The 21,234-nt window shown below is 40.3% G+C and overlaps 1 protein-coding gene across 2 annotated transcripts; it reads left to right on the top strand.

Moving 5' to 3' along the window:
- The first annotated feature begins 6,345 nt into the window (after positions 1 to 6,345).
- kctd3 (potassium channel tetramerization domain containing 3) lies at positions 6,346 to 20,432 on the top strand. 2 transcript variants are annotated; one of them, XM_061068126.1, is made up of 19 exons: positions 6,346 to 6,704; positions 7,003 to 7,056; positions 8,023 to 8,068; positions 8,668 to 8,741; positions 8,865 to 8,923; positions 9,488 to 9,568; positions 9,707 to 9,865; positions 10,464 to 10,554; positions 11,195 to 11,385; positions 11,509 to 11,624; positions 11,842 to 11,929; positions 12,074 to 12,190; positions 12,392 to 12,562; positions 12,731 to 12,886; positions 13,452 to 13,548; positions 13,737 to 13,930; positions 14,083 to 14,221; positions 14,415 to 14,537; positions 15,135 to 20,432. In XM_061068126.1, the coding sequence occupies exons 1-19, from the start codon at positions 6,634 to 6,636 to the stop codon at positions 15,700 to 15,702; spliced, it is 2,595 nt and encodes an 864-aa protein (XP_060924109.1). In that variant the 5' UTR covers positions 6,346 to 6,633; the 3' UTR covers positions 15,703 to 20,432. The 2 variants fall into 2 exon arrangements, with proteins under 2 accessions (XP_060924109.1, XP_060924108.1); XM_061068125.1 differs by having other exon boundaries at positions 14,062 to 14,221.
- The last annotated feature ends 802 nt before the right edge of the window (positions 20,433 to 21,234 follow it).

The following is a 21,234-nucleotide window of genomic DNA, read 5'->3' as shown; positions in this document are numbered from 1 at the left end:
TTTTAAGGAGTATGAAACATTCTGAGGTTGAGAAGCAGGAGAAGAACTATGTGTTATGTTTGTGTGTTTACGCTATGTGTATCTGACTACACGTTAAAGTGTGTGTAAGTGTGTGAACAGTGTTGTATTGTCAATAAATCCCCCTTTCCGCACCTGATAGGTGCGGACAACACTGGGAAGGCAAAGGGCAGAAAAGGGCAAGGCAGAAAAACAAACCCAACTTAATACTCAGTAAAACACAAAAACAAAAACGTCAAAACATAGCTGTGATTCTTTGAATCACAGCCAGCAAACAAAAAATCTCAAAACAAACCTGACTGTAAAGATTCGGAACAAACTGAACCCAAACAATGTCATACTGACTTTGCCCCAGGAGAGGCAGTTCCTGGATCTCTGTGTGAGTTTAATGAATCTAAGGGAATAAGCCTTTAATATCAGAAAAGTTAATTATTAACACTAAGCAGCAACATTTATTAAAATCATTTGTATGAAGGCCTAATATCTAACTAAAACTACTTCTATCTTTATTTGTTTAGAGTTCTGTCAGACACAGACTATAGTTAAAAGTTTGAAATCACTCCAGACTCTCTCTTAATCCCCCTTTAGGGTGTGACCACTTACTGGCGAGTTCATGTACCCCTCAACCTTTATCCCATCCAGTGCAAACCCGTCCCCCTCCTCATCATCATCGTCGCGTCGTCATCTCCATCTTCCTCAGCTTCAGCTGTACAGCATCATTTTCCCTTTCAGCATACTCAGCATCCACAGCACCCATCGCATCCACAGCACCCATCCCCAGTTCAGCATCCACAGAACAGCTGGGGATGAGGCACGTTTTCCTTCATCAGAGCAGAGTCTACAACCATGTCATGTCATGGTGCGTAGAGGTGGAGAGGGCACTGGTCACCCAGCCACCAGGGTCAGTTTGGAAAAAGTGTCTTTCAATCACTTCCTATCAGTACACACACATAACCCTTCCTGCCAGTAGAAGGGGCCAGGGCCATTCGTTTCTGTGTGACCAAACAGGGTACAGGAGCGAGCTGTGCAGATTTCAGCTTTTTCAGATCTGCTCCAAGAACAAAATTATCAAGAATTGTCAGTGAGGCTTTTTCAGTCTTTAAGAGTCAATGATCTGGATCTTAGCCTTGTAAAGATCCTTTCGTGGAATTAATACTTGCCAACAGGCCATGTGTTCGAGCTTGCACTGTACCAAGCCAGGCGCAGGGCGTATTGTCGGTCGTGGTGGAGGAGGTGGAGTTAACACCAGATGGGAGTGAGTTGTGGAATTCATGAAGCCCAGTTCCCAGAGTTTGAAAGGAAGACAAACAGAAAAATGATTAATTTACTGCGATGCGTAATTGAGATTAAAGTAGATTATATAAATTTATAATTAAAAGAAACAAACAAAATAATCGAATCAAAACATACATACCCTCTTTTGGTATTCAACAATTTCATAAAACTTTTGAGGTGTGGTCGGCCAAATCAGTGGACATTAAAAATAAAAGGTTAAACAAGTTGAATTTCAATGAGCAGCAGATATGACAGTGTTTGAGTATTTGAGTTCAAACCATTTTCCAAAATTCATTGACTGCTCCATAACACGATAATTCAGAAGCTTTGACGTCAAACTGTCCTGTGATAAAACAGGAATCACATACAAAATACAAATGTGTGAGAGATTAGATTCAATCAAACGTCTCAGAGTTGACAGCTGAAACAATTCAAAACAATTTAAAAGTTATTCTGTCACAATTTCCTTCATGATGAAATAAAAACAATAATTGGAGCTTAACATCACCTATCAAATTAAGAGCCTTAGCTGACAGATAACTGGTGAAACAAAACAACAAAATAAAAACCTTCTTTCCAGAGTTTGAAAGTTAAAGGGTCCAAAATAAATTGAAATCTAATTAAAGATATGACATTCTATAAACTGTGTAAACAGAGGGGCTTGTATTATGGCTTGTGCTTTTCATTTAAGATGAAACCGGCTATGAGTTAAAGTGTATTTGACCTTTAACTGGATTTTAATTTATTTGTCTTCCCAATGGTGAAACATATTTATTTTAGGACTCTCCAGAGTTACATGGGGTTGAATCAAATTTCTAGTTTAAATTCCAACTGTAAATAGATTTGACATGTCTTGACTATTGAATTCTTAATGGATGATTTGAATATGGAATTAAAGCAACTACAGGTGAAAACAAAGAAATATCTAATTCTAGGCAGCACAGAATTTAGTTTAAAGTTAAGTTAGAATTTCTCATCCTAATATGATTGAGACAGCTCATATAGAAAGCACATTATTCAGCTCTAAGAAAATAAAAGTCAATGAAACAGCATTTCAACAACCAACTACCTGTGTCAGGTAGAAACTAAATAAGATATTTAAATGATTTCTCCTTTCCTCTAATAGATAAGATATATTTTGGAAATATCTGAAAGAATAAATTTGTGCCAAAAAGTGTAATTTCAACAATTCCTTCTGGAATTCTTTACTTCTGAATGAAGCAATATTAAAAACAAACAAACAAACAAATAAACAAACACCAAGCCTTCTTATGATGTCAACGCCAGTTGTAAGCTGTAAGGCTTCTGGCCCTCCCCCTTTTCATCCTCTGCTGTGCAAGTCTTAATCTTTCTTTGGCAAGTCCTAAACACATTTACCCCTCCCAACCTTACATACAACATTTATCAGATGGCAATCGCATTTAACACCCACTAGTTTAGGAAAAAGTCGTTTTCCAGTCAGTTTGTCGCTCCGTCAGTTTTTTCTGTGTCTTCAGTCAGCCAGCTGACCTTGAGACATTTCTCTCGTTTCCACACACACAAACACTCCTACTCCCACACACACTGGGAGTTATCTCCCTGCACACAAGCACACGAACATTCACAGCCCAAGCGCTCTCTGCCACCTTTTTTTTTAAATTTCGGGCAGAGACCGCACTCCCTCTTTTGAGATACAACGGCCCGCGACCCAACGTCTTCTACCAGTCACTCAGTCCAACAGCCACACACTTCCATTCATACTAGTTACTTCACATCCTCTCTATATTATATAATCTAAAGTAGTATAATAATTTTTATAGAAGTAATTTCCTCTTTCAAATCCTTATTTGTAACAGCCTTCCGTTATTTGTGCGCAATTGAAACAATGGTGTGTCTGGTTTGTAAAGCTCCTGTTGCATTATTCAAATCAGTTCTTATTTCAGCCAATGGGTGGGAAGGTGAAGGTGCTGGGGTACAATGTGTCAGGTGGTGCCAAGGTGCGCCTGATTTACCTTTGACCTGGGCCGAGTGTGAAGTAACCTCCTTCACTTCGTACGGTCCAGTCCACCTGGGTTCTGGCCACTTTCTCTTTATCGTGAACCTTGACTCTTACCCAGTCACCAACTTTTACCTTCGGTTCTGCAGCTTCCTCCGGATCAGTCGCCAGGGCCCTGGTGACCTGATTGGAGAGAGCTGCAGTAAGAGCAGTTAAAATCTTCATATAACTTGACATTTCAATCTCAAAACATCCACAGTAGGCACGTGACCTCCATCCCTGGGTGGTGTCAGGGCTCCAACACTGATTGTCATATATATTGTCTTTTTAAGTGGGATACCGAATTTGAGTTAGCTACTGCTCACACAACAAACCTGCACATCAGGCATAGTTATTTACAGTGTGTGTGTAAAATTTTATTTTAGAGTGAGAGACCTTATTGGTGTGAAAATTGAAACTAGTACTCAAACACAGACCTGAAGATCAGGCACAGATATTTACAGTGTTTGTGTAAAATTTTATTTTAGAGTGAGAGACCTTATTGGTGTGAAAATGGAAACTAGTACTCAAACACAGACCTGAAGATCAGGCACAGTTATTTACAGTGTTTGTGTAAAATTTTATTTTAGAGTGAGAGACCTTATTGGTGTGAAAATTGAAACTAGTACTCAAACACAGACCTGAAGATCAGGCACAGATATTTACAGTGTTTGTGTAAAATTTTATTTTAGAGTGAGAGACCTTATTGGTGTGAAAATTGAAACTAGTACTCAAACACAGACCTGAAGATCAGGCACAGATATTTACAGTGTTTGTGTAAAATTTTATTTTAGAGTGAGAGACCTTATTGGTGTGAAAATTGAAACTAGTACTCAAACACAGACCTGAAGATCAGGCACAGATATTTACAGTGTTTGTGTAAAATTTGAACTACTACTCAAACACAGACCTGAAGATCAGGCACAGATATTTACAGTGTTTGTGTAAAATTTTATTTTAGAGTGAGAGACCTTATTGGTGTGAAAATTGAAACTAGTACTCAAACACAGACCTGAAGATCAGGCACAGATATTTACAGTGTTTGTGTAAAATTTGAACTACTACTCAAACACAGACCTGAAGATCAGGCACAGATATTTACAGTGTTTGTGTAAAATTTTATTTTAGAGTGAGAGACCTTATTGGTGTGAAAATTGAAACTAGTACTCAAACACAGACCTGAAGATCAGGCACAGTTATTTACAGTGTTTGTGTAAAATTTGAACTACTACTCAAACACAGACCTAAAGATCAGGCACAGATATTTACAGTGTTTGTGTAAAATTTTATTTTAGAGTGAGAGACCTTATTGGTGTGAAAATTGAAACTAGTACTCAAACACAGACCTGAAGATCAGGCACAGTTATTTACAGTGTTTGTGTAAAATTTGAACTAAAATACAACCGTCACCATTGCATAATACACAGCATTTTCAGACCATTTTAATTACTTTGTTAAATTTATCATATGTACTTGTATACACCTCAGTACTACTGATCGAAAATTTGGGTTTTCTATCACGACAATATGCAGATTTCAATTAAATAGGCTCTGCTCACCTTTTAATAGTACAGCGCTGTTTGATCAGTTTACCAAGGCGATACAAGTCACTTCAGGACGGTTCTTTCCCGTCCGAGAGACGGCCTCCTCCCCAACCTGTTGTTTCCACTCCGCTCTTCCAATCGTCTTAAACCATCCTCTGCTACCATTTTGTTGCGGATGGAAATCAAAGGCAGGAGGCGTCGTTCTCAAGTTAAAATGAAGTGATTCATGAAGCCAGAGGTTTGAAAACCTGTTATCTGTCCGCTATGCCAGACTCCCTTTTTAAGGAGTATGAAACATTCTGAGGTTGAGAAGCAGGAGAAGAACTATGTGTTATGTTTGTGTGTTTACGCTATGTGTATCTGACTACACGTTAAAGTGTGTGTATGTGTGTGAACAGTGTTGTATTGTCAATATGAGGTCAATTTCAAGCTTCTCGGAGGACTCTGCGTGGGAAGCACTGCCACAAAGGGTACAGGTGCCAAATGAGCCGATAGCATGGATAAAAATGTTTCCATGTGCTCTGCCAATCAAGGAGAGAAACTTCCAGGACCTCCAGTCAATGAAACACGTTCATCACATCATCACTTCTTTGACAATTTGCCACATAATAGGCATCAGTCAAGAACCAAGCAAAGTAGTTAGTTAGTTATGCTTTATTGTTGACAGAGTTGAAGGTTTAAAATAGCTAATAGTCACAAAGGCATGTTCAAAAGTCATTTATTCCTCTTATGTTACATAATTGACAGACATTGTTATTAGTATGTCTAACCCTAAGCATACATATTCTATTATTTTCTTTTGGTTTGTAGAATTAAATTCAATCAAGGTTTATGAAGAAATTATTGATCATTTTGTTGCTTTTTATTTTTAATATAAGTTGTATCAGCATGGCCGCGAAACGAACAAGAGTTATCAATTTCATATATTGTAGAATCCACTTATAAGAGATTGATTGTTTTTTCTTTTATTTCCCTTCTTTATTTCAAACTGTGCAAGCGGGGACATGGATAACAATGGAATCACGTGCACAAAGGAGAAGACAATACAGAGGAACGAATCTGACGTAAAACACACATTTTATTCATTTTCAGTGTTTTTAAGTGATAGATTATCTATCCCCTTCGTGCAGTTTGTTAAATTGTCAAACTGTGGATAAATCAAGCGCACTCATGGTTTTGATAGTGAGCAGCTCCGGGACGATCAAGATAGTTCCCCCAAGGCTAGTTTGTAAAGCAGTCGGTTTAAGTTAAGGCCTGTTCGACTATTTATAGTGTGTTTATATATCACATAAATTAGCAGTGAACAATAGAGTAAACACATTTATTAATTTTAAAAAGAAGAGTTTAACTTAGCTGTCTAATTACCGATTAAAGCCGAAGCGGAAGCGGTGAGGGGTGAACGCTCTCGCCTCGGCTGCACACGTCTGTACAGCTGTTTTCACGTTGCTAAAATTCTGCGCAAGATATTATTCACGTTGATTTACATGCGCAGCGACGATGCTAACAGGCACGGCGGCGGATAGAGGAGTCGTTGTGTGTCCGTCCTCTGGTTGAAGAGGCTCCGTCTCTCCTTGCCCGCCATGCGGAGGCTCAGCGACTCGGACGCCGGCCTCACAGGTCGTGTGTGAGGGGTCTTTTATGGAAGGTGGGACGAGGGAGAGGTCGCTAGGCTGAGGGACAGTCTGGACCCTGGACAGCAGCTGGGGTTAGCAACGCTAGCTGAGACGGGTGCAACGGAGCGGCCACTTTCCCTCCGACCACCCCAGCAGGTTCGATTCCGCCATGGCCACGAACGGCAACAATTTGCCGCCCGGGATGGGGGAGATCATCCAGCTGAACGTCGGCGGGACGAGGTGAGCTTCGTCCGCCGATGCTGGTCATCATGTGGGCGACGTGATCTCTGGCCACGTACATGCGTGACGGCCAACAACATGGATGATCGTGGTTATTCCTTTTTATTATTCATGTGCTCTTTCTGTGACTCACGCACACATCCACTGTGGGTTCTGTTCTACTACTGTACACAGTGTACATGTGTGTTTTTAGACGGATGCTTCTCCTCAGCACTTTAACTCTGCACCAGTCAGTGTTGTGACTGTTCACGCCTGCTGTCACTGTGTTTGTTATACATGTACTATGATGTGTTTACAGGTTCAGCACCTCCAGACAGACCCTGATGTGGATCCCAGATTCCTTCTTCTCTAGGTGGGTGTCATGGTCAACTAGTGTGGGGTCACATGCGTTCTGTGCAGGCTGCTCTGTGGAATATTCAAATCTAACAACCACATCAGATTAGACATAAACAAATTAGTCTCAGCAGTGTTTGGGTGTGTCTAACAAACATGAAGCTGACTATGTTTGCATAACCACATTAAGTTGTATAACATAAACATATTTCAAATCAGAATTATAATAACAATAATGATTAGAACAATAATAATAATACACTTTTTTATTTCTATTGCACTCAGAAGAAATAATGTGTCATTATAGCAAAAATGCTATTATCTTTATTAGTGTATTCCTTGATTCATATCCAGCATACTGGTGATGGAAAATGTCAATGCATTACAATTATAGTCTGTAGAACACAGATACGATGTAGTTTTTTTGGGTATTTAAGTAAGACTTAAATCTTGTATTTACACAGGATTCACTGCAAACATGTATCCCATGTTTGCAGGATCTTCATCTGTCTGCATGCCTTTTAGAAAAATCCTTCCTGTGGGTTATGTCGCTGTGATTCCAGCGCTACTGGGGAACACAGTGAGACAGCCAGTTGAGGCTCTGCTGACACCGTGGTCATAACAAGCTCAAACACTGGAGTGAGCTCACAGTTTGACAACAGCTGACTGAAGTAATGCCTAATGCTGTCAGACTGTCTGTCAGAGCACCTGTCAGTCTTTCAGTCTGTCTCCCCCAGCTGTCTCCAGTATGCAGCCATTGTAAAGTCAATTCTTTAAAAAAAACCTTTTATTATTAGATGTTCGATAAAATATCAGCACAGATGATGTTTTTTACCATCACTGCTGTGCTGAGGTTATACTGTTGAGTTTTCGTTACTGTTACTGCAGGTAGTGGTAACACTGCTGGTCAGTCAAAGTGGAAATGGAGAAGTGCTTGGTTTAACTGGAGGACTGTGTATGTGTGTCTGTGTGTGTGTGTTTTCAGTTTGCTGAGTGGAAGGATATCCACTCTTCGGGATGAAACGGGAGCCGTGAGTAAAGCCTTTGTCGCTTCTTATTCCAAAACTAGGACAGCGTCCGCAGGTCATGTCGACATCAACATCTAAAAATTCTCTTTAAGCTTCCAGCAGATAGAACATGATGTCGATGGTGTAATGATTCAACTCACTGAAATATGACACATTGCCTTAAGGTTGTCTGTTTGTGCTCAGGAAGTAAAATCAGACCATTTGTGGCCAATACTGTCAATAAATCATTATTAAATTTCTTTAACCTTCAAAGTTTTGGATGATGCATTGATTTGTACTGTCACTAAAACACTAAAATGTCAGGAAGTAGTAAAACAGCCCATGGTGATATTCATTTATGTGAAATAATTGGACCCCTCATAATTGTAGCACTATTTACATGCTCTATTTCTGTTGTTGTAAAGTGTTATAAATGTTTTTACACAATCAATTAAGATAATACAATGTGCTCTTACACTTTTGTCAGTGTTGGAAGACCACTAAGCAACATACACACACACAAGTAACTGGGGAAGTTTTTGAATCCTCACCATTTTTCTTTTTAATTTATAGTTAATGAAACCCTGCATTTGCATCATAATATATTTATTCCTCACTTCCAGATATTTATTGACAGAGACCCCACAGCTTTTGCACCAATTTTGAATTTTCTCCGAACCAAAGAATTGGACCTGCGGTAAGGAGCCATGGCAACATTCAGAAAATATTCCTGAATGTTCATGTTAGGAATTATTATATATATATTGAGTTGTGAGCAGGGTCTCATATAATACTTTTGCCGTTTTCTTTCTGTCTGTAGGGGTGTCAACATCAGCGTCCTGAGACATGAAGCAGAGTTTTATGGGATAACTCCTTTAGGTACGTCACTGAGAGCACACAGTTTAATGGGGTAAATTCAGAGAGCGACTGTGTTCTTGGCACAAGCACTGATGCTTAGAAATATTGTGAAAATATATGTTTTGCATACAGTACACTCTTGTAACACATTTTTTTTGTTAAGGTGAAATGTTTTCTTGTATTGTTAAATGTATTTTAACTTCAGCTGCAACTAGACCACGGTCTAAATATTAATACTGTCAATTCTGTGTTGTCTAATGTTTTACTTCCTCTTTCATAGTTTATTACTTCCCTACATTGTCTGTATATTAGAGTAATTCTAGTAATGATCACCTGATCAGTGATAGTGATCACATACTTAACGTCATGACAAGAACACTGGGACATACTTTGCAGTGTAATACATCAACACAAATTGGAGAACAAGGGTTTGATGTTTAAATCTTATAGATCAAAAGGAACATTTTATATAGCAATTAATGATGAAATTATCAACAATGTTTTGGAGTAATCTGTTGCAATTTAATCTTAAAACTGCTGTTTGTATGTGTGTTTGTGTGTGTGTGTTTGTGTGTGTGTTTGCAGTGCGCCGCCTGTTGCTGTGTGAGGAACTGGACCGCTCATCATGTGGTAGTGTTCTCTTCCATGGTTACCTGCCACCCCCAGGTAATCATATGAAACTGAGCATCAGAAAAAATGGAGTGAATGTTCGACTGATGTTTCACAGAAACGTTCCAGGACAGAAATTACCTTATTCCAAGTATATAATAAAAAAATTAATCTCAGCAAATCTTTCCCTGCCAGCCATCCCGGCCCGTAAATCGAATGCTGCTTCAGCAGCGTCAGCTTCCTCCTCTGAAGAGCGGCCGGGCCCGAGTGGAGCAGAGGGCTTCACCCGTGTCGGTCCCCCTCCTCACCCTTCCCTCCCTGCTTCACCTGGAGCAGATGACAACCACAAACTGGGTGAGTGGCCCGGATCAGCTTTATGAAGTGAAAAGATAGTTAATGATAATCTGTGGAATAGATATGTGTGTGTAGCTGCTAGAAATCCATCTTCTAACATGTTTTCAATCTTAGCATAGAAAGAAAATCATAAAATGTCCATGTGTGTGTGTTTGTGCGTGCGTGCGTATTAGCACACATACCAATAAAACCTGGGTTTGTTTTTTCATCTTCACATGTGTTCAACATCTGTATGTAGGTAATAGTGAGAGAGTATAGATACAAGTAGTTTATGCTTTTCCAAATCTGTGTGTGTTTTGGCTTAAATGTGCATTAATGGTTCAGCTAATGTGACCTGACACATCGCTTTGATGTAGCCTAGTTTCACATCGGCCGGTTCTCTGTTGACGATGACCTCAGAGGCTGTAATGAGCTGCAGTAAACAAATACTCTGTGTACTCTGTGTCTGGCTCTAGATATTAATACCGTTTTTTCCCCCCAGTGATTCAGATAATCACATTCAATATTGAAATATAATGTGGAAACCTAATGCAGTTATCAAACTATCAAAGAAGTGTATTGATGTGCATTATGTCTGCTTGTGTGTGTGTGTGTGTAGGTCCCATTGTTGACCCCAGGAAGGTGTTGATTGTAGCAGGGCACCACAACTGGATCGTAGCAGCTTACGCACACTTTGTCATCTGCTACAGGTAACAACACTGTCACAACACAGTGCCTTAATAAGTTTCTCATTCGCTCTGTAGTTCGTTAGAGTGAGGCATTCAATTATTTAAGATTGGAAGGTGGCGTCCTTATCTGTCGTATCTCAAATTTTTCATTAATTATTAATGTACTTCATCTGTACCTGTGCACTAGCTCTCATCTTAAGCTCAGTTCTTGTTTAGTCAGATTAGTGAAGTTTTCATTAAAGCAAGCAAACAAGGTGAGAACAAAGTGGTTTTAATGGTTTCGTGATAAAGAACAAATATCTAATCTTTTTACAGCATGGTTACGGATTGTGTTAATTTAAATATTAATTATTTGGTAATAAAATTCAAGACATGAGGGGAGAAGACAGAGTAAAAGATTTATACAGGCAAAGTGCATTTGAATCAAGATAAATGTTTGGAATACAGAATAAAACCTTCAAGTCTCTATCAGTGCATCCCTGCACCACCGGGGGTTGTTTGTTTACATTCTTACAAAATCTTCCGAAAGGTTTTTTAATCGGACCCACATCCAACTTTGTTAAAGCTGCTGTCCTCAACTTTGAAGTTACAAAGCACTGTATTATGGGAAATCTAGTCAAATAAAATCAGTGCAAAATATTTGTGTTTGATCTCATTGCAGGATAAAGGAATCCTCAGGATGGCAGCAGGTGTTTTCTTCCCCCTACCTCGACCGGACCATTGAACGCATCGCGCTGAATGCCAAGGTGGTGGGCGGCCCGCATGGAGACAAGGACAAGATGGTGGCCGCCGCCTCTGAAAGCAGCATCACGCTCTGGAGCATCCAAGATGGAGGCAGTGGTAATGAGATAGGTACGTTTACAATTTAGATAAAAGTATGGTTCAGACTGAGACGTTTTAAGTAATGACACAGTGTCAATGTGACTCAACCTTCACCCCGCCTTCGGCTCCATAACTCTCTCTTCACTTTCTCAGGTGTGTTCAGCCTCAGTGTACCGGTTGATGATCTCTTTTTCATTGGGAACCAGCTGGTGGCTACGAGCCACACAGGGAAGGTCGGGGTGTGGAATGCTGTCACACAACACTGGCAGGTAAGAACACATGTTCAGTGTATGTGTGTGTTTGGATGAGACATAGATAGGTGGAGGAAGGGTGTGTTTGTGTTTCGATGCTCTGAGGTAAAATGTTAAAGTATGCAGTACATAATATAAGGGTGATTAGTTGAGTATTTGATCACAGACAGTGTATCACAGACTACATAGGACAAAACTGTGCTGATTGAGAGTTCACATTTGTTTTGTGTATTAGGTTCAAGATGTGGTTCCCATCACCAGCTGTGACACAGCAGGATCCTTTTTACTCCTGGGCTGCAGCAATGGCTCCATCTACTACATAGGTACACACATGTTCACAAACACACACTGCTATCTTCTGTCTGTCACTCAGTTTATTGGATGTTAGGGAAGTCATATCTGTAAATCCCTCGTTCAAGAAAACGTGCAACAAATGAGGCTCTTTCAGGAATTCCTCTTTTTTTCAGACATGCAAAAGTTTCCCCTGAGGATGAAGGATAATGATCTTCTGGTGACTGAGCTCTATCACGACCCATCAAACGATGCCATCACCGCGCTGTCTGTCTACCTCACACCTAAAACCAGTAAGTCTTTCTCCTGGTTCTTGTTTTCTTACTGAAAAGAGGAAATTAACGCCAGAAATCGTTGCCCTTTCTTCTCCGTATCATATTGATTCAGATCAGTTTCATGTCCTGGGCTCCAGACAAAAAGGACATTTTTGGATGGAACATCCACTTTTGGAAGTCACAGTCACTGACCTGACGTGTTTTTCTGTCTGCTGTCAGGTGTGAGTGGAAACTGGATAGAGATCGCCTATGGGACGAGCAGCGGTGCAGTGAGAGTGATCGTGCAGCACCCGGAGACAGTGGGCTCAGGCCCCCAGCTCTTTCAGACGTTCACTGTGCACAGGAGCCCCGTGACGAAGATCATGCTGTCTGAGAAACATCTGGTGTCAGGTGAGGAAGGTGGAACAGGTCCCTGCTGATGGTTGATAGGTAATAGAAGCTCAAATGCAGACTGACACTAATCGAATCACCTCTCGTGCATTGTGGCGTCGTATCTGTGTGTATAGTTAACTCGTGACTGAAATCTTGTGTGGTTGTTTGTGTTTTTCTGTTTGTTAGTGTGCGCGGACAACAATCACGTTCGGACGTGGACGGTGACACGTTTCAGAGGCATGATCTCCACCCAGCCAGGCTCCACCCCTCTGGCCTCCTTCAAAATCCTGTCCCTGGAGGAGACGGAGAGCCACGGCAGCTACTGCTCTGGGAATGATATCGGTGAGAGAGATAAGACATGAGGATTTAAAGAATTTACATATGGAAATGGAAATGAATATGAGGCAAGGGCAGATAGAAAGATGAAACGATTAGTAAATTCATCAATTAGTTGATTGACATACATAATCAAGTAATCCTTTAAGTACTTTGTAAAAAGGCTTATATGTCATTTATCTTTGTAAATGGAATATTTTAAGGTTTTTGGACTTTTGGTCAAACAAAAAAGACGTCTGAAGATTTCACTTACAGCTTTTTTGACAGCTGTTTGATTCTTCATGGGCTCTCGTCATTTGTGTTCTTGTATCTGTGAAGCTTCTCAATGATCCAAGTAATGGTATCTTCACAAGTTGTACAAGTGTTCGTAGGCAACTTGCCTGTTCTAAACTGATGAAGCCTCTTGGAGGAAAGGTGAAACGTCTTCAAGAAACAAGTCTCGTTGTCTAGTTGCCTACTTGTCCAGTTTCTAAAGATTGTGCTCTTGTATTTTCTGACAGTATTCTGTAGTGGTTTATTTGCATGCTTGCTGTAAGAAGTTAAAAATTAGTTGGTGTGTTTCTGCTCTCAGGCCCATTTGGAGAACGAGACGATCAGCAGGTTTTTATTCAGAAGGTCATCCCGATCACCCACAAACTGTTTGTGAGACTCTCATCTACTGGAAAAAGGTTTAATGTCGTCTTTGCCTCTTGATTCCATCTCTGCTCCTTTGACCTTTGTCTTTTACAGCCACACTGGGAGGAAGGAGGGTTTGCATGATGCTTCCGCTCCTAAACCTCCTGTTTTCATCTTTATTCAGACTGTCAGGCCTTTTGTTTGACCTGTGCTGCTTGGCTGAGGTTTTTGTGTTTCTCAGGATCTGTGAAGTGCAGTCAGTGGACGGGACCACCATCTCTTGCTTCATGGTGCGGGAGTGCGAAGGCTCCAGTCGGATGGGGTCCCGACCTCGGCGCTATCTGTTCACTGGCCACGGCAACGGCAGCATCCAAATGTGGGACCTGACCACTGCGATGGACACAGCTAACAAAGGAGAGGAGAGGAAGAAAGAGGGTGAGGAAGTAGAGACTGAGGGGGAAGAGAGAGAGAGAATGGTGTGTGTGTGTGTGTGTATTTACTCACTCACTCAAGACCAAACTTTCCAGTCTAAAATGCATTTCTTTTGATGGGTGCTGTGTGTGAAGCGGCTCCTGTCCTCCTGACAGAGGCAGGCGGACCTACAGAGGACGAGCTGCTGCAGCTGTTGGACCAATGCGACCTGAGCACCTCCCGCTGTGCCACACCAAATATTAGCCCTGCCCCTTCTGTGCTGCACCACACACGCCTGCGAGAGTCCTGCTCCAGGTTGGAAAGTTCACGCACACCACATTAAAGACAAATACACACTAAAGGAAACAACTAGTTACTTCCAACCTGTTCTAATTCTGCTTTTACAAATACATGGTTCATAATCACAAGGAAAAACTGAACAGTATCCTTTCAATTCACAAGATAAACAAGAACTATTACTGACTGTCGTACTTTCTTTTTCTTTCAGTTTGCAGTTACAGGCACAGGAGTCCATTCCTGAGAGTCAGGCAACTTATGCAGCTGTGCGGCCCTACAGAGAGAGCCCCCTGCTGGCCCGCGCTCGACGGACAGAGTCCTTCCACAGCTACCGGTGAAATAATATTTGTTTGACTCTGGGAATATTCTTTTAAAGGGGTTTTATTTTTCCGAAATACTGAACAGAAACCAGGAGCAATGCTTCAGTTACACATAATAATAATAATAATAATAATAATAATAGTGTATTTACTATTTGCTAAATAAGTTTTGAGACATCTCACTGTAAAAACAGTTTACAACATATTTTGTGGTTTATCCAGAGTAACAGGCACACTGTCTCTGGAAAAGCACATTGCTGTTAAATTTTTTAATGCCATTTTTCAGCTCTGTGAGCTCCACAAACTCAATTCTATTCAACTTTTATTTTGGGTTACAGCAGAATCATCAAGCAAGCTTTCATAACATACTATAAAATAAAAGCCAGCACCACAAGTAGATTACTATGGATTAAACTTTTTATAAAATAAATACTTATATTATTTAGATAGATGAACCAACCCATTAACAAACTTAGTAAAATCCAATCTTACAGTGCATCCTCTTATGTGCTAACAGTGGGAATACACTGCATGCATTTGCACTTGGAAAAAGCTCAGCTGTTCTTGTCTTTCCACCAGTAACTGACCAGCATCTACTTCTCTTTCCACAGAGACTTCCAGAACTTCAGCCTGAATCGGGGGGTCCTGGAGGGCACAGGTCAGACGTCGGCCCAGGGCCCCAGCCATGTCAGCGACGCCCGCCGCTCACTCTGTGACTTTGGGCCTGAGGACAGTGAGAGGAGAGCCTCAACGTTGGAGTTCTGGGCTTGTCGAACCACCTGTGCCAGCTCTAGCACGAACGTTGCGGCTTTGATTGCTGGGGCTGTTTCTGGGGTGAGGGCAGAAGGGGCTCAAGAAACTTCACGCCAACCTCCGGACAGCCCGACTCCAGGGGGAGACGTCCGAAAAAAGGTGCAGCCAACGGAGGAGGGAGAGGGTGGAGATGGGGCAAAGTCAGAGGGAGGTGTGAGGAAAAGGGGAGTACTAGAAGGAGGCTTTCTAGGGAGGAAGAGGGCTCCTCCAGTTCCTCACCTCTCCTCCCTCCCCTCCGGGTCTGATGGTGGCGGCAGCGACTCATCTGCAAATGCCTCCCCCTCCCCGACCAAACTGGGCTCCTCCACCTCACCGCGACACAGGAAGCTGGCCCCTGAGCCGTCCAATCAGGACAGCAGCCTGTGACAGCGCAACAGGCCCGCCTCCAATTATTGTGATCCCAGTCAGTGGAATTATTTCATGCAGGCTTCCTGTTGAACTTACTGCGTCAGACTGGATATGAAGCAGGGTTCGAGGTGTAAATGGGTAAATGATTTGTTGGTTTTGGGAACCCACAGGTAATGACAGGTTTTTCACTATGTTTGATCCCGAGGCTAAAAATCTTTTTATGTTAACATTACACCTGCTCTAGAAGCGAGACCTGTCACCCGGAGCGGGAATATATTTTCTGTTTGATCACTCTGGTGAAATGAATCTCTGTTTGTTGTTGGTTTATGCTTTAATCTCAACAGATCAGAGATGGGGTCAGAGCTTTGAGACAAGAGTCTGATAGAAGTGTGCCAGCTCAGTTCGGGAGAATATCTGGAATAGATAGTTGTTGTTCATGTGACAACTCCAAAAACATACAGTCACTACAGAAGGAGGCAACAGTCTCTTTGTTCTGGTATCGTGAAGAGTGTGTAGCGGCTTTTTTGGTTTGAATCAGGTGTCAGGCCACAGAAAAGACTAAATCCATTAAGGCATCAAGGTTCATTAAAATGAAAAAAGATAGTACGGCACAGTACTAGTCACAGAACAGGGTTTTTTGATTCTACCTGGGGAGAGTGTAGCTTGTGAGAACATTAAACATTCACACAATAGAAGCAAGAAAGATACACCCCTTGTTCTTTAATCAGATTTGTAAAGTGTTTGTATTCATACTCTGGTACGAATGACTGACCGTAACAATTTAAACACACAGCATCCAGATTCAAACAGTAATCACATGAAACATTTCTTGAGATCCTAAAATAACAATTCTTTTTCATTCTCGAGTAATCTCTCAGATTCTATTTGATTTTATTTGTTAAGCCAATGATATAAATCACGAAAAAGATGCACAACCTCACATTGGAGAAGCTTCAACCAGCAAGTTGCTGAAAAGTTCATCATCTCTGACTACATGTGCAATTTGTCGTACCCTTGCCAGAATCCTGGCAGCTACTTGAATCGATATGTCCCAAAAATACACAACAGTTATTGTTGATAGAGCAGTGACAGTAGAAGTGAACAGGCAGCGAGCAGTGAAGTCAGCTTGTAGCTCCATCACGCAGTAAAACCTCTTTAGGTTTGTTATTCGACAGCTTAGTGATAACTATGCAACAGTGGAGTTATGATGCACGACAGCTAAAACAAACATGAAGTCACAAGGATCGCCAAATAGTGAGACTCATGGATGATGACCTGAAAAACAATGAATCCTCAAACCTGCTTTTCACTGCAGCTGGTTGTTTAACTTGTTTATTATAAACTGGCAAACTTCTTATTGTTGTAGCAAGAGCATCACACTCTACAAAATGGGACATTTACAGTACAGTCCAACAATCTGAGGCATTTAATACAATATTTGTAAACTGGAAAACAAATTGATGGCACACAACTGAAACCTCATAAACTGATTTATCCATTAAAGATACTAGAGTTGCACTAACACTGACAGCGATCACCTTTAGGTACATTTTAAATTGGAACAAAATCTGTTTTCAATGCTTTATGGTTCTTATGTGACCCTTTTCTTATATATCTTAACAGAGAAAAATTGTTTGGTGCATGCTCTACACCTCTGCTCGTAGTTCTTAAGAACAGACTTGTGTTCTTTTTTCTTATAGTGGTGCCTGCACAAGATTACACTTATTATCATTTATATATTTTTTTACAATATAACTACACTCACGAAAAGGACCGACACTACATCACTTTACTCCCTCTTTTAAAAATCTTTATTGTGTCTTGTTGTGGATGACTGTTGCTGTGCCTTATTTGTGTGACAGTTATTGGTTGAAAAGGATTCTGACCAAAGGCTTGTGATGATGGAGCTCATAGTGGAGCCACAAATGATAGATTTACACCAGGTCCAATCAGGTTGGTGATCATTTGAATTAAGAGGCATTAGTTATCTATTGGAAACAATCCTGGAGGAGGCTCTAACTGGAAGCTCCTCCGCTTTTCGTCTGGGGAACTTTAATTTCCAGCTTGTTCTTGTAAAGGTAAAACAGTGAGTATGTAAGAGACCCAAGTAAAGCACCTTGGTTATATAGTAATATAGTAGTAGGCTTGAAGGACTGGATAGTACAAATTTACCAATATAAGACTTCCACTTCCTGTTTGTGTGGGATTAGTTACCAAAACCCAGACCAGCTCCTGATGTTTGGTACTTTGTTAGAACTGTGGGGACAAAATGCTGTAAAAATACATGACGATAAAAGAGATAGATGTAATAAGAAAAAACTGAAATGTTAATTATAATTTGCCAAATCGAGCAGCTATTTAACCTCATTCATTGTGTCTCATTTCAGTATAAACATAAACAGACTTCATTGTCCCTGCCTGTACAAACACGTGCATTTTGATATAACTGCAGAAAGTAGACAAACATATTCAAGACAAAGTCCTAACATGGATGCATTGATGTGTGTTGATACACTGTTGTTTGTCATTTATATATATATATTGTGAATAATCATATCCATGTACGATGCCTATAGTGATATTACCCTGCTATTGGACCTTACTGCGTTTGCACTTGCACTATTTAGACTAATATTAAAGTAACTTTCTATTGTTTATTTTACATAAAATATAAAGTTAAAAGTGTGTTTAAGCACATAACTGAGTGTCCTCTGAAAACATCCACTGTCGTCCCTCGCTTCCTCTCTGGCTGTGTTTACATAACATGATATCACATTACAGCCAGCTTAATGTTTGAGTTTACATATCTGGATCTGGACATCACTGTGTGTGTGTGGTTGTATGTTAGAAATGCTGCATTATGTTGTTGTTGGTTCATTGCCTTTTTATTGCCTACAACACTGATTCTAATGTTTTATTTTACAATGTGTAGACTGGAATGGTTTACTTTTTCTTTTCTTTTTTTAAATAATAATCATCATGCATGTTTTAATACATCGTGTAGACCAACAATACAAATTGTTCTGTGATTTACTCCAGTTTTCCAGGTCAATGTTATCAACCACAGATGAATATTAATAGAAAACATAAATTAAAAAACATATTTGCGATCTGAGACATGTCAACCTTTGAAAAACGTGTGTCTGATGACGTGACGATTAATTCAAACAAACTTATCAATGCTCAATATTAATAATAAAACAAAAAGTTACAGCTGTTATTGTTGAATCTGCAGTTTCACCTTTAAATCTGGACGCAGTAATAAGACAAACAGGTTGAATGAGGTATGAGGTGCTGCCAGTCATTGCTGAGTTGTTAGCACCTGGTTTGTGGGGATCACTTGCCAAAGTGCACAATCTTTGTTTTGTTAGCGTGTCACATAGGTGTGTGTGTGTGTGTGTGCGTTTCCCCAGCGCTTTCATTTCACTAACCTTCTCATTCAGACAGTCTCCTCTCTGAGACGCCGTCTGTCGTCATTGTGATTTATGAGTTTAATAAAACCCTGTGTGTGTGTGTGTGTGTGTGTGTGTGTAGCTCAGGGCCATACTGTCCCTTACAATCACTCCACAAGCTCTTTTCACAGCCTCTCCCTCTCTCGGTGGCTGACAATAGCTGTGAATGTGGCTGTGAATGTTTTAGAAGTGCCCTTGTCAGACTGGCGTCCTTGAGCGGAGGCAGGGTTGTTACTGCCAGTTTTTTAATTTCAAACTTGCCTCAACGTCCCCTCGAGGGACGCAGGAGCAAAACTAAACTACAGCTGCAGAGTTTCGACGCAGACGCGGGCCCCTCTGTGTGTTGGTGCTGGGATTGTGCTAACTGGAAGTAGCTGTGTAGATGCTGGGACATGTGTTTTACAAACTCAACCCATGAGCTTTGTGTAGCATTCAACTATATAGTCCTACTCTTTGTAAAAATGTGTTATAACAAGTGTAAACTGTTAGTTACAGCAACACAATGCAACTTTTTCTCCTTAAATCGCAGCAGATGAGTTCAATGATGCACCGACTTTGAATTTGAAGAAAGGTGCATTAATTCCCACTCCTCTGTCCTTACTTTATATAACTTTAGTTGAGTGAGTGTGATCTCTGTTCAACTAAATTGTTCGAGTCATGCCAAACTGTAGATCAGTTAAAAACTCATTAGAAACCAGCGTTTATTTCTGATACTCAGCCAGAGAAGTTTTAAAATATTAACAATTCTAAACAGAGTTTGGTGTATTGTTACAGCTGCAGCTCTTCTGGTTAAGGAAGCCGGGGATCATGGGTAATATCCAGCATGCAGTTGTGTTTTAGCCCAGTGAGAGGGACTACACAGTGGGAGTTCCCTTCAACAGAATCTATCTTAACATGTGGCTGCAGAGGGCGCTGTTGCCCAGTAAAAGTTGCATTGTGTTGCTTTAAATATTTTAAGCTCGTCTGCTCTTCACACACACACACACACACTAATGCAAATCATTCACCGGTTTGTGTAAAACATAGCTTCCATCATTGTTTTTCTACAATTGAAAATAATATTTAAACCACAATAGCACAATATTACTTACATCATGGAACAAATGTTCATGTATGACTCTTGGAGTTTTGGTCCTTTTTCATTTTGATGCCTTCTCGTCCCTAATGAACTAATTTTATTATTCATGGCTTGAACATGGACATGATGTAATTTGTGTCTTTTATTTTGACATGCTGCTTTTTAAATATGAATGTCTCTGTTCACAATGGAGTAAAAACAATATTACACATCTACAAGTTGTCTGTGGCTCTTCTGTTAAACTGTAATAGGACACTGGACTCATTTTCATTAAGTAAAATAGAAAATGTGGAAAATAAATGTGCATGTTGTTATAGAAGTGACAGTAGCAGAAAAAAGACGTGTCTGCAGTCAACACAGGAAAGTAAAGGGGACATAGTTGCTTTCAGAACCAGTGTAAACTGTTTAATACATGTTTCATGTAAAGAGAATGATAGGACACAAGCAGAAAACAACATTTTCTTGAAAATTGGTCGTTATTTATCATTTCCCAGAAAAACAAGAACATTGATCAATGAACCGTCTATAAATAAGACATTAAATAAATAATACTGCCAGTGTAAAAAAAGAAAAGGTTCTATAACAATCAGCTTGAATTTGTTTACATTTACATAACATTAGACAGAAACTCAACATCCTGCCCTAATAAATAATCTACATTGTAGAGACCCAACCTGCGGAATCATGATATTAACAAGTGTTTTCTTGAAAAAAATAAAGGCGGCAGGCGACAGACAAACAACTCTTGATTCTAGACATTTAGTTCACTACAAAGCTTGACTTCATTATGTCCACTACTTTCTAAAATTCAATGTAAACTGTACGTCCACAACTGATCACTTAAAATCTCAGAATGGGCTTTAAAGTCACGTCACATTATCACAACAATCAGGCGGCACATCTGTGATTCACAGCCACATTTCAAACTTTAAAAAAATCATTAGTTGGCATTTTTCTTTATGTCACCAAGGCTTTTTGTCTCGTTACATCTAAAGGATGACTGCTGCACATCATGTTGAA

This window comes from Limanda limanda, chromosome 3 (assembly GCF_963576545.1).
Source record: "Limanda limanda chromosome 3, fLimLim1.1, whole genome shotgun sequence".
NCBI lineage: Eukaryota > Metazoa > Chordata > Actinopteri > Pleuronectiformes > Pleuronectidae > Limanda > Limanda limanda.
Note: the sequence above shows the minus strand (reverse complement) of the source record. Positions and strands in the feature narration are given on the sequence as shown.

Coding starts and splice junctions, on each gene's coding strand:
- kctd3 (XM_061068125.1), top strand. CDS start 6,634: ATGGCCACGAACGGCAACAATTTGCCGCCCGGGATGGGGGAGATCATC. Junction 8,924..9,487: donor TTATGGGATAACTCCTTTAG/GTACGTCACTGA, acceptor GTGTGTTTGCAG/TGCGCCGCCTGTTGCTGTGT. Junction 14,222..14,414: donor CTGCGAGAGTCCTGCTCCAG/GTTGGAAAGTTC, acceptor TTTTTCTTTCAG/TTTGCAGTTACAGGCACAGG.